General features: G+C 41.5%; 1 protein-coding gene across 1 annotated transcript; it reads right to left on the reverse strand.

The window, feature by feature from the left end:
* Positions 1-417: 417 nt before the first annotated feature.
* Positions 418-11208, reverse strand: rdh12 (retinol dehydrogenase 12). Its single transcript, XM_086274133.1, has 7 exons — positions 11051-11208; positions 10328-10446; positions 8684-8839; positions 8482-8586; positions 8148-8357; positions 7664-7853; positions 418-1443 (listed from the first exon to the last, which is right to left on the reverse strand). The coding sequence occupies exons 1-7, from the start codon at positions 11125-11127 to the stop codon at positions 1341-1343; spliced, it is 960 nt and encodes a 319-aa protein (XP_086130259.1). The 5' UTR covers positions 11128-11208; the 3' UTR covers positions 418-1340.
* Positions 11209-12260: the final 1052 nt, after the last annotated feature.

A 12260-nucleotide genomic window follows, 5' to 3' on the forward strand; every position in this document is an offset into this window, starting at 1 on the left:
TTTTTTTAAGTCCTGTAATATTTTCCCTTTTAGTTTATTTATTAACAGTAACAGTGTGATGAAACCTGACTCGCATGTGTTGTGTAAATCATCTTTGTCCACCTAATCTTAGGTACTCGTGCATTTCATTCTCTCAATTTTGGATCTAAAAGAGTTCAAGGAAGTGGCAAAGTTGAAGATTTTCATTGCGAGTGACCAGGAGACGCAGGATTAAAAATGAAAGACAAAGTTGGAGAGGCAAGGCTGCGGAGATTGGACAACAAATGTTGAACTCAGGCCTCCCAGTTTGGAAGAAAACCACAGAGATGGTTTCTGGATGGAAGGAAGAGAAGCTTGGTGCGACAGATGAGTGCTAGGGATAGGGTGAGATGGAGGCAGGTGACCCCTAAAGGGAGCAGCCTAAAGAAGATGACAAACTTTTTAGTAATATTTCAGTTTTATTTACATAAAATGTAAACATTCAACTGGTAACATGAATGTAAATGTAGTAAAAGGCATGTTTTGACTTGTATAAAACACAGAATGTAAACTCCTGGCAAACCTGCATGTGAATGCTGCAAAGGAAACATGATTAAAGAGATCCTTATAAATTTCAAACTAGTTCTTACAGGAATGTGCAGATCGCACTGAGTAGGGGGTAAAAAAACAAACTAAACAAAAACAATCTTTGGAAATATGAATGTAATCTCAACTATTCGTTGTCTATAATAGAAAAAAAATCGTATCTTGTACATCGACTATTAGAGTTATGACAAAATACATTTATGCTATTTAAGCAGTGATTTTGGCTCAGACTGTCGCACACGTTTAATACTTTAATAAATTTTAATCAACCTGGAAACGCTGTAAGAACCCCTGCAGTTGTTAAGAAATGCTGGCACTAAAGTCAAGCAATTTAACTGCGAATTCAGCAAAAATCATTTGGAAAAAACATAATACTTGATAAAGATGCTGGTCTTTTACCCTGTGTTGACTCCTTACTGTATCCTACAGCATTACAACACATCAAGTTGCTTTTTTGCCTACACTATTCACATTGTCTCACAAAAAATATAAAGTCGAAAAGGTATTTGTGTTTACATGATAATATGGTTGAGTGGTTTTGGTTTGAGAAGCTGTTGCAGAGCACCAAAATACTCAAGTTATTATAATGTAATTAATATATTATTACACAAAAAAGCAACTTCACATTGTAGTACCTCTTACTTAAATTACCTGACTGCTTATTAGGTAGGAAAGTACAGAACATCAAAACAATAATGGAATTAATTAAATCAATGAAAATTTTTAATGTTAAGGACTCCTTCGAGAGCTGAGATAGATGGCGGTCGAAAGCCTAATTAGTCCCACTCGATTCCAAGAAGCTCGCAGCTGACATCCCACAGTCTCCTCGTGGTCTCCGCACTTCTTCCCTGTGGGGCCACAAAGGCAGGGGTGCAGTCACTGAAATGAAAGGAGGAGGAGTGGTTATTACATAAGAACGTACTGTATGATGCTGTGAGTCATCACCCTGGATACAAGGATCTCTTTTAGCTTGTGTAATCGTATAAGCATTATCTTTTTTTTTCCCCAAGAAGCTTTTTTTTTTAAGTCATAAGAAGTATCAGTTACTAGGATCCAGTGCTCGGTCTGCCTACAAAGACACCGAACATCTTTATGTGCAAAGTTGTAAAAATAAAAGCAAAGAAGCACAACCAACGCAATGGTGCCTTACAGCAAGAAGGTAGTGGGTTCAAATCCACCAGACCGGGGCCTTCAGGGTTCAGTTAGGCTAATTGGTGACACTAAATTGCCTGTAGGTATGAATGTGAGTGGTTGTCTGGCTTCCTGTGTTAGCCCTGCAACAGCCTGGCAGGGGTATACCCCGACTCTTGCCTTATGACAGCCGGAATAGGCCCTCAACCCTGAAACGGGTAAGTGCAAGAGAAAGGAGGAATGGAAAGATGGAAATAAAAAAACACACAACTACACCCACTACACGGAGACCTGGTTACGCGCTGGTGAGACTGTGGCTTTCTCTGAGCTTCTTCCTCCAGGCTGTTGTTTTTTAAACACTCCCAGGTCCTCTGGCAAAGGCGGAGGCCTCGCCTGTGTTTTTAAATCTGTTTATGACTGCCATCAGATTTCTTTTTCCTCTTTTTCCAGCTTTGAACTACAGCTTTTTAAACTAAACTCATCCACTCCGTTACTGATTGCAGTGGTATATCGTCCTCCCAAATTTAACAAGGACTTTATCAGTGAGTTTGGGGAATTCCTTTCAGGGCTTTCAGTAGATTTCGATCATTTTCTTATTGTTGGTGACCTGAATATTCATGTGTGCTGTCCATCTAAACCCCTGGTTAGAGACTTTGTTTCACTGTTGGATTCCTTCAACCTTACTCAGTGTGTGTCTGGCTCCACACATGAGAAGGGTCACACTTTGGACCTTGTCATGTCTCACGGCTTGGGTATCCACATCTCTGAAATTTGTGAGAGTGCGTGTATCTCCGATCATTTTCCTGTTCTATTTTCTGCCACTGCACATTGTTCTGATGCTGCAGTTAAACCTCCTTCACGCCGTCACCGGATCATCAATACCCATGTACCATCTCAGTTTTCTGCTGCTTTTAGCAACTCTGAGCTCTCCACGGTGGAGTGGATTGATTCCTTGTGTGCAGAAGATTTAACTGCTCTTTTCAACTCAACATGTACTTCTATTTTGGACCTCATCGCTCCCCTAAAAACACTCCGTCCCAAAGCTCACGCTGAACCCTGGATTACAGACTCTGTTCGTGCTCTCAGGCGCACCTGTAGGTGTGCTGAGAGAAAATGGAAAAAGGACAAGCTGCACATTTCTTTTAATATCCTCAGAGACTCTCTTTCAACCTATCAGAAAGCCGTTAAAGAGGCCAAGTCCTCCTACATATCAAACCTGGTTAGCAGTAGTGTCCATAAACCTCAGACTCTGTTTCGTGTTTTAAATTCCATTGTAAATCCTTACACATCCACCAGCCTCACACCTTCTGCCACCCTCTGTAATGACTTTCTAAAGTTCTTTGTAAACAAGATTTCCTCCCTGCAGTCTGTCATTCCATCTTCACCTTCCAATCCCTGTGTTTTGTCTTTGTGCCATTCTGCCTTTAATCAGTTCGAACCAATCTCTCTCTCTCAGCTGCATGAAATAGTCTGCAAGGTTAAGACTACCAACTGTTCCACCGATGCTATCCCCTCTCGGCTTCTGAAGCAGGTTCTGGACTCAGTCGGACCTTTCCTTCTGGTCCTGATCAATGCCTGCCTCAGTTCTGGTTGTTTTCCAACACCCTTCAAGCACGCTGTTGTTCAACCTCTCCTTAAAAAGCCTAATCTAGATCCATCCCTACTCTCTAACTATAGGCCCATTTCCAACCTCCCTTTTCTGTCTAAAGTACTGGAACGAGCCGCCCTCACGCAGCTCCAGCTATTTCTTGACAATAACAATCTCTATGAGAAGTTCCAGTCTGGTTTTAGAGCTCGGCATAGCACAGAAACCGCCCTTCTGAGAGTTTTTAATGATTTGCTTTTAACTGTTGACTCTGGTTGTGCTGCTGTCTTAGTAACCCTGGACCTGACAGCAGCCTTCGACACTGTTGATCACAACATACTGCTATCCCGCCTTCAACATTGTGTCGGTTTAAAGGGCACTGTCTTAAAGTTTTTCCAGTCCTATTTGAATAATAGGAGTTTTTCTGTTCACCTTGGTGAACTGTCATCTCCCAGAGCTCCTTTAACCTGTGGCGTACCTCAGGGGTCCATACTAGGCCCCCTGTTGTTTATTCTGTACTTGCTCCCTCTGGGCGATGTGCTCCGTAAACATAATGTGTCCTTCCACATCTTTGCCGATGATATTCAGATCTACCTCCCTCTGAGGTTGAACTGCAATGTTTCTTTGCAGCCGCTACTCTCCTGCTTGTCTGACATTAAGACTTGGATGACTCTTAACTTCTTACACCTTAATGAAAGCAAAACTGAAGTCATTGTGTTTGGGCTTCCTAAAGATCCCAACTTCTCTCTTGACTTTTTGGGACCCCTAACCTCCGATTGCACTTCTTCCATTAAGAGTCTTGGTGTTATTTTTGACAATGCTTTTAAACTTGATAAACAAATTAGCTCTGTAGTTAAGGGATCTTTTTATCATTTGCGGATTTTAGCCAAAGTCAAGTCTTACCTTTGCAGGAACGATCTAGAAAGAGTGGTCCATGCTTTTATTACTTCACGGCTAGACTACTGCAATTCCCTCTATGCTGGCCTAGATCGTTCCTGTCTACATCGCCTTCAACTGGTGCAGAACGCTGCCGCTCGCCTGTTGACCGGTTCAAAAAAAAGAGACCACATCACTCCGGTTCTCTGCTCTCTCCACTGGCTCCCAGTTGCCTTTAGGATTGATTTTAAAATCTTATTGCTGGCTTTTAAGGTTTTAAATGGCACTGCACCTTCTTACCTGTCAGAACTCCTTAGTACTTATCGCCCCAGGAGATCTTTGAGGTCAGCCGACCTGATGCTTTTAGATGTTCCCAGGTATAAATTAAAGACAAAGGGAGAGAGGGCGTTTGCTGTGGCTGCACCCAGACTGTGGAACAGTTTACCTCCTCACGTCAGACTCTCCAAAAGCCTAGAAACTTTTAAAACCGCTCTTAAAACTCACCTGTTTTCATTGGCTTTTAGAAAGGTTTAATTTATTTGTTTTATATATTTTTATTTTATTTTTATCAGCGAGGTGTTATTACGAAATTGTGTTCTATTGTATTTTTATCTGTATTTACTGTACAGCACTTTGGTCAGCCTTGGTTGTTTTTAAATGTGCTCTATAAATAAACTTGACTTGACTTGACTTGACTAGAGCTGAAACTGTGCTTCTCCTACTTTTTCTGGATTTGATTCGACAGGTTACTTTCTCCATGTGCTGAAATTCTGTGTGACTTCTGAAGTATTATTTTTTCTTCAGGTGTCATCAGGTAGTGGACATTAGTGGTTAAGATTGCAAAGTCTCTACTACAAAACAAATATTAAATCCAATCGGTACATGTGTCCTTATTTTTGATCAAAATTCAAAAAGTAAAAAAAAAAAAAAGTCAAGCTGCAAAGGGAAAAAAGAAAACCTTTAGGTTCACTAGAGTTTTGGCATTAGTTTACATAAAAAACATTCAGCTGCTCATCAATGTTACAATTATAGCCAAAAACAAACTGACAAAACTAATAGCAGACAAGCATTTGTACTTCTCACGTGTTCAGTGAACTTGCAAAGCAGGCTGGCAAAACTAACAGACGAATCAAGTAATTCTGGAATGTTCTTATAGAGGTAACACTTTCCATCAGATGTTTTGTGTGGCTGCTAAAAGTGAAACTGTGAATATTACATTGGCAAAATTGTTTCAGTTCACTGTTTTTCTTCTTCATTTCATTCCACAGCACCCTTGTTGGTTTAAGGTACATGGTTTGACTTGACCATTTCTTCCCTTTTTAGCGTCCATGTATTGTTCTTTTATCTGCATGCTTGTTTTGTGTATCAGACAACGTCTTCTAAACTTCCCATCATAGACTACCCTGTAAAATTTGTTACAGTTTTGTAAAAATTGTTGCAAGACGTACAGGTTTCAAACCATTCTGCCGTGTTAACCAGTTTAACAGCGCGGACAAGGTTCTGGTGTTGCTGTCTTTTTTTTTACTCCGAACTTAACATTTTTGCATTTCTACATATTTTTTCTAAGGCAACAAAACAATTTATAACTGTTGTGGAATATCCGGGCGGACTTATGCAAACTTGAGTATCAGCTAATTTGTTAGGTACAGCTGTCCAATCACATAACAGCAACTCAATGCATTTAAGGATGCAGACATGAAATAAAATTTAAACTGAACATCAGAATGAGGAAGAAAGGTGATTTAAGTCACTCTGAAAGTTTCTGGTTGATATTTTAGAAACCACTGGTGTCTACTGGGATTTTCTATCTCTGTAGTTTAAAGAAAATGGTCCAAAAACGAAAGAATATCCAGTGAGAAGCAGTTCACCAAGTGAAAGTGTCACAAACTAAGCTCAGAGGAGAACTGCCAAATTGCTCCCAGCTGATAGGAAGACAACAGTAACTCAAATCACACTTGTTACACCCAAGGTATGCAGAAGAGCACCTCTGAGCACAGAACATGCTGAACCTACAGCAGCAGAATACCATACCTGATACCACGGCTATCGGCTAAGAACAGGAAACTGAGACTACAGTTTACACAGGCTGACCAAAATTGGACAATAGAAGATTGTTCCAATCTAATCTTGATTTCTGACGTGAGATTCAAAAGTTAGAGACAATATCTGGTATAAACAACATAAGACTATGGTTCCATTCTGCCTTATACCAACCAATAATGTGGCGTGGGGAATATTTTCTTGGCAGATTTTGGACTTCTTAGTACCAGCTGAGAGTTTAAATATCAAAGCCTACCTGAGTACTGCGGACCATGTCCATCCCTTTATGACTGACGGTATGTTCACTGCACTCTCACGTGAATATGGACCAAATGTTTCCAGCACCTTATTGAATCTATGCCATGAAAAATAAAGGCAGCTCTGAAGGCAAAAGGGGCTCCAACCTGGTATTACACACTGTCATCTTGGTGTATACAGAGCACCACACTAAGGATAAGTAGCAAAGGTTCTAAATATCCTCCACTTGTACACAGTGTTGGGTTTAAGTCAACCCTGCTGGTAAACAGAACCTGTTACTGAAAGCACACAGACACCAGTGTACATTTTACTTGCAAGGGGAGCGTTGGAGAGCAGTGCTGCGACTCGCCTGTCCAAGCAACTCCAACTGATTCCTTTGCTACAGCCCTTTTTATTGTCAGCAAGCAATCATTCATGGACATGCAATTACAAATACACGTGGCGTTCTTAAGCAGGCATATCTGAACAACATCAGTGTCTGTATTCTGTGTGTGTGGGTGTGTGTAGGTGCATGCGTGTGTGTTTCCAGCCATACTATACATAGACATACGGCCTTTCAATGAACTTAAACTGAGTGCAGAAAAGCAGATGTAAGCGTCTTGCTAAACTATAAAAACAGGGACTTGCAAAAGGCCATATCTCAAATGCACATTTAAAGGTGTGGCTCTTGCACTTTTGAGAAAACAACAGGACAGTCTGGTTTTTATGATGTCGAGACTGCTTCCTATCATCTCATGGTACACAAGTGCACACAGAATCTTATCAGACCCAATAAGGATATGATTTTTATCAGCATACAAATGATTATATGTTTCTAAGCACAAATGACAATATAAAAAACATTCACTCATACACACAGTGTGTGTCATTGTGGTGTGGACAAACTAGTTACCCAGAAATGCTACTGTAGCCTTTTCCAGCTTCCTGCCTACGTTTTAGGATTTTCTAAGGTCCTTTGACAAAAGTTGTGATATAATATTCATCTAAAAGGTCCCAGCAGTGAAAAATAAATTTCCTTTAAGTGTAAAACCAGGCTGATAAATTAATAACAATGACAAAGTCTTTAATGGCAAAACCATGTTGGAGTCACTCGTGTAGATTAAGGTGTCAAATGCTCTGTGGTCAGGATGGAAAGTTTGGTAGCACGAACAAATTATAGGTTGGTGCTTATACAGATTTTTCACTTCCTTTGTCTTTCTTTGGTCCTACCTGAAGTGTTTCCCAGAGATAGAGTGCAGTTCCTCTGCAATGGCACAGTAGATGCTAGTCTGTGCTCCTTCCCGTGGAGTTTTCAGGAACACGGAGAAGACTGTGAACAATATCGTCATCAGAGTTGAATGTCTGGTCAGGTCAGAGTTTACCGTCCCCGGATGAACAGAGTTCACTGTGACATTAGTTCCTGTGAAAGAAATGCACCAACTTTTTGTCACAATTTTATCAGCTTAAATTTTAGGTAAAAACATTTCTTCTGTAAATTTTCATGGTGGCTTTAGCGACATGCTTCCATTTCAAAAGCGTGTTTATGAAAGACTGTGTTGTCACATTTAATAGTTGAGTCTTCCATTTAAGAAGCCTCAGAACACCTTGTGATCACCCTTGGCACAAATGCTCGTCATTCCTTTCTCGGATATGAATATCACATAGTTTCTCCCACACTTTGTGTTGCTGGTTACAGTGTTTTGTATTTGTGTACCTTTGAGTCTGGAAGCCAGCTCTCTGGTGAACAGTACGTTTGCCAGTTTGCTCTGGCAGTATGCTAATCCGCTGTTGTAGCTGCCCTGGCTGTGAAGGTCATGGAAGCGGATCCAGCCAAAGTTGTGTGCCAGAGAGGAGACCACCACAATCCGAGCCGGAGCGCTGCGCTTTAAAAGCCCGATTAGAAGGGATGTCAACAGGAAGTGGCCTGCAACATGTAAGAATCATCCTTTCAGTGCATTTTATTTTGGAAATAACCTTCCCCACATTGGAGACGAATTGATTTAATTGCAACGATTCACTGATTCCAACAGGTTCCATAAAAGCCCTACCCAAATGATTGACTCCGATATGCATCTCAAAGCCATCGACAGTTTTCGTGTAGGGGCACATCATCACCCCAGCGTTGTTTATAAGGATATGTAGCTGGTTGACTTCTGAACAAGAAGAGAGCATCACACAAAAAAAACCTATTTAATAACCACACACTTGGGCTCTGTAGATGTGAGTATTAAAACGCTAACCTGTGCTCACCTCTTAGGAATTTCTGTGCGAAGGCTCGTATAGAGCACGTATCTGCCAAATCGAGCTCCCGGACCTCCACTCGTGCTTCGGGGTAACTGGCTCGTATACTGGCCGCAGCCTCCTCACCCTTTTCCACATCTCGACACGCCATGATCACCCGAGCTCCTACCAGGTGACAAAGAAGCAGCAACTAAACTATTAACAAAGAGATGAAGCCAAATAGAGGTTTGGTGTGTGGTTTGGTCAGGCAGCACGGTGGCACGGTGGTTAGCACTGTTGCCGCACAGCAAGAAGGTCCTGAGTTCAATTCCAACATCAGGCCGGGGTCTTTCTGTGTGGAGTTTGCATGTTCTCCCCGTGTTTGCGTGGGTTCCCTCCGGGTACTCCGGCTTCCTCCCACCGTCCAAAGACATGCAGCTTGTGGGGATAGGTTAATTGGATAATCCAAATTGTCACTAGGTGTGAATGTGCGAATGAATGTGAGTGCGAATGGTTGTCTGTCCCTGTGTGTTGGCCCTGCGACAGACTGGCGACCTGTACAGGGTGTACCCCGCCTCTTGCCCTATGACAGCTGGGATAGGCTCCAGCGCCCCCCGCGACCCTGAAAAAGGATAAGCGGAAGCGAATGGATGGATGGATGTGTGGTTTGGAAGAATCAGATTTAATCCTTAGGGAAATTATGTAGCTGACCTGTTAGTCAGTGATGTAGAAAAGCATTTTCACTGATGACTCAGAGAACTTTTTAGAGAATGCAATTTATTTTTAAAGGCCAAGTAATTACTAAGTCCCACACGCAGGAAATATTTGAGACTGTTGAAAGATTTAATCTGTTACTATGTCATCCACTAAAAAGCATTAAAGAGTGACTTAATGCTGTAAGGTATAAAGTGCCATGGAAAAAGCATTTTCCCCATCCTGATTCCTCAGATTTTTTTCTGCACATTTGTCATGCTTAAATATAATCAAAACAGCTTTTAAATGATTATTTAACTTATTAATGGGGGGGGGAAAGCAATCTAAACTGACCTGGCTGGAAGTGAAAAAAATAATTGTTCAATTCAGAACTAAAGAAGCCTCTTCACAAACTTTAAAGAAGTCCAGTTGCCTTCTATCTCAAATTCTTAAGATTTTAATGGCATGTGAGTCATCATCAGCGACAAACCCAGTCGCTAATCCTGTGCTTTCAGAATATTTAAGTGTTTTTTACATATTTCTTTAACATTTTGTTAACGCCCCTGAGTATTTGGACTGAGGTGAGAAAAAATGAATCATTCTAACTGACATGCATCAATCGCTTTCACTCGCACCTAATACATGAAGTTAGGGTTCAAGCTACGCTTGGAGGTCATGACCTCATAGGATTGAATTGTTTGTTTGTTTGTTTTTCTTAATTAAACCAAAATAAAACTTTATACCTGTTCCAAACCCAGACTGATGGTATATTGACCATATTATAATCAAACAACAAGTCAAGTATTTATGTGACTACATTTAAAGCGAGGTTTTCCTTGAGACCACAACAGCTAATTGTGTCACACCATGGTCCATTTTATTATGAATATTTTAAATGGGGCAAGGACGCTGATTTCAGTCTTACTGCTTTAAGAGACTGCTGATTTCTCTCAGCAGCAGGTTATGGGTTTAAAGAGGCACCTCGAATTGCCAGATCCAGGGCAGTCTCCTTCCCAATTCCTGTGTTGGCTCCAGTGATGAGGACCGTCTTCCCATCAAGACGAGTTGTGGACTTGCACACTCTTCCTGCTGCATATTTTCTGCACACACACACACACACACACACACACAAACAAGGCTGATTTATACCACACAAATTCTGCATCATCAAATGCAGCAGACAGCTCCATTTAAATGACTAGCAGCTCCTTCTGCAGTCTCTAAATGCTATGCCCCCGTTAAAGCTGGCATTGTGGTGAAACCGGGTTAATTATTCACACAAAAACTTGCATAGTGAAGTGTGCAAGTGGTGCGAAACACACGCCAGTGAGCAGGGCCGCCACATAACCAATAGCTCTCTCGGAGTGTTGTATGCATATATAACTCCTCCCACGCTCCGGCTGCTGATAGGCCCGAGCAGCTCAGACAGAAGACACCCGGTTCATCTGTGCAAGAAAAAAAAAACACCCTCCCACAGCTCAATTTTTCTATTTCATTGATCAGCAGCCTCGTGTGAAATCACCGTTAACGTAAAGCATTCACAATTAACGATCATGTGGCTTCATTAATCAAACTGATCCTCATCGTAATAACTACACCACACCACCTAAATGTCTTGTTAACCAAGTAATAACCTGCCCTGACATCCAGTGTTAAACTCTGCGTTTAAATTCTAATGACTGAGCGCGTGAAGTGGGCGCTTACCTTATTTGTGGCGCAAATAAAATCACCAGCAGCGTCACCACTCCGAGGCCCGCGATAATTAATAAAAGGAACATCATGCTATGGATCTGCGCTCCTCTGCCTCTTCCAGCAGGATGCTACCGAAGTGTAGGCGGAACAGCTGATGTCAAAGCAGGAATGGGGGTGCGAGCTGCAAACGGATGGGGTGAAGGTTGAACCACGCGCAGGATCATGGGATTGTAGTTCGATGCGTGACAAGATGGCTACTGCTTAACAGGGTCCACTGAGTTTGCAGCTAGGGGCAGTGATTTTAAAGTGAAATGTCATAAAAGTAAATTAAGCCCATTTAGTTAATAAATTATTAACAACAAAAAGACAAAGACGGAGTCACTTGTTTCAAATGTTTCTAATTTTTTTGTTAAATGTAATTCATCTGCCCCCTCTTAAGCACGCACAGAAAGTCAATTTAATGATTTTTTTTTAGCCATTTGATAGCAGTAAAAATCCCCTAAATGTCATTTTAAGCCAGAAACTTAATCCATTTTGCTAAAATAAAGAAAAATCGAGGCTGCTGTGGGTCAAATTAATAATAATGGATTGGGTTTATATAGCGCTTTTCAAGGCACCCAAAGCGCTTTACAATACCATTCATTCTCACATTCACACACTGGTGGAGGCCACAGATACTGGGGCAGACTGACAGAAGCGAGGCTGCCATATCGCGCCATCGGCCCAACACCAGTAGGCGGTAGGGTAAAGTACCTTACCCAAGGACACAACGACCAGGACAGAAAGCCCGGGGAGCGACCTTCCGGTTACAGATGCGGTTGCCAATCCCCTGAGCCACGGTAGCCCGATTAGACCCTCATCTATTCAAATTGGTTTTAGATGCACCACTCTGGTCAAATCAAGGAAAATTGCGGTTTTATGTAACTGTAGATGCCATCTTTGTGTATTTTTTTTTGTGGGAAAGTGGTGATGGACTTCAAAGGGGACAGTTCTCGCACATTGTTACAAGAACTGTCTATTTTTCTGCAGAGACAGCGATCTGCTGGTCTGTTAAACAATTAAATAGTAAAAGTGAAAGTGATCAAAGCGAATGCACCAAGGTAATATAAGATAAGTTAGGATAAGAGATAAAATAACTCTTTATTGTCATTGCACAGTCCTAGTGCAATAGTACAAGGAATTTGGAAACGGTCCCCCCTCGATACTAAACACAACAAAACAC

The sequence above is a fragment of the Aulonocara sp. 'chitande type north' Nkhata Bay genome, linkage group LG19 (genome assembly GCF_057382095.1).
Source record: "Aulonocara sp. 'chitande type north' Nkhata Bay isolate Kocher_YH1m ecotype deep benthic linkage group LG19, A_spYH_male_GT1.1, whole genome shotgun sequence".
NCBI classification, from domain to species: Eukaryota; Metazoa; Chordata; class Actinopteri; order Cichliformes; family Cichlidae; genus Aulonocara; species Aulonocara sp. 'chitande type north' Nkhata Bay.

What these genes read in the sequence shown, in the direction of transcription:
- rdh12 (XM_086274133.1), bottom strand. Translation starts at nt 11,127, where the DNA reads ATGATGTTCCTTTTATTAATTATCGCGGGCCTCGGAGTGGTGACGCTG. An exon ending in CGCACAGAAATTCCTAAGAG is followed by an intron (nt 8,587 to 8,683) that starts GTGAGCACAGGT and finishes CTTCTTGTTCAG; the next exon opens with AAGTCAACCAGCTACATATC. An exon ending in TATCGGAGTCAATCATTTGG is followed by an intron (nt 8,358 to 8,481) that starts GTAGGGCTTTTA and finishes TACATGTTGCAG; the next exon opens with GCCACTTCCTGTTGACATCC.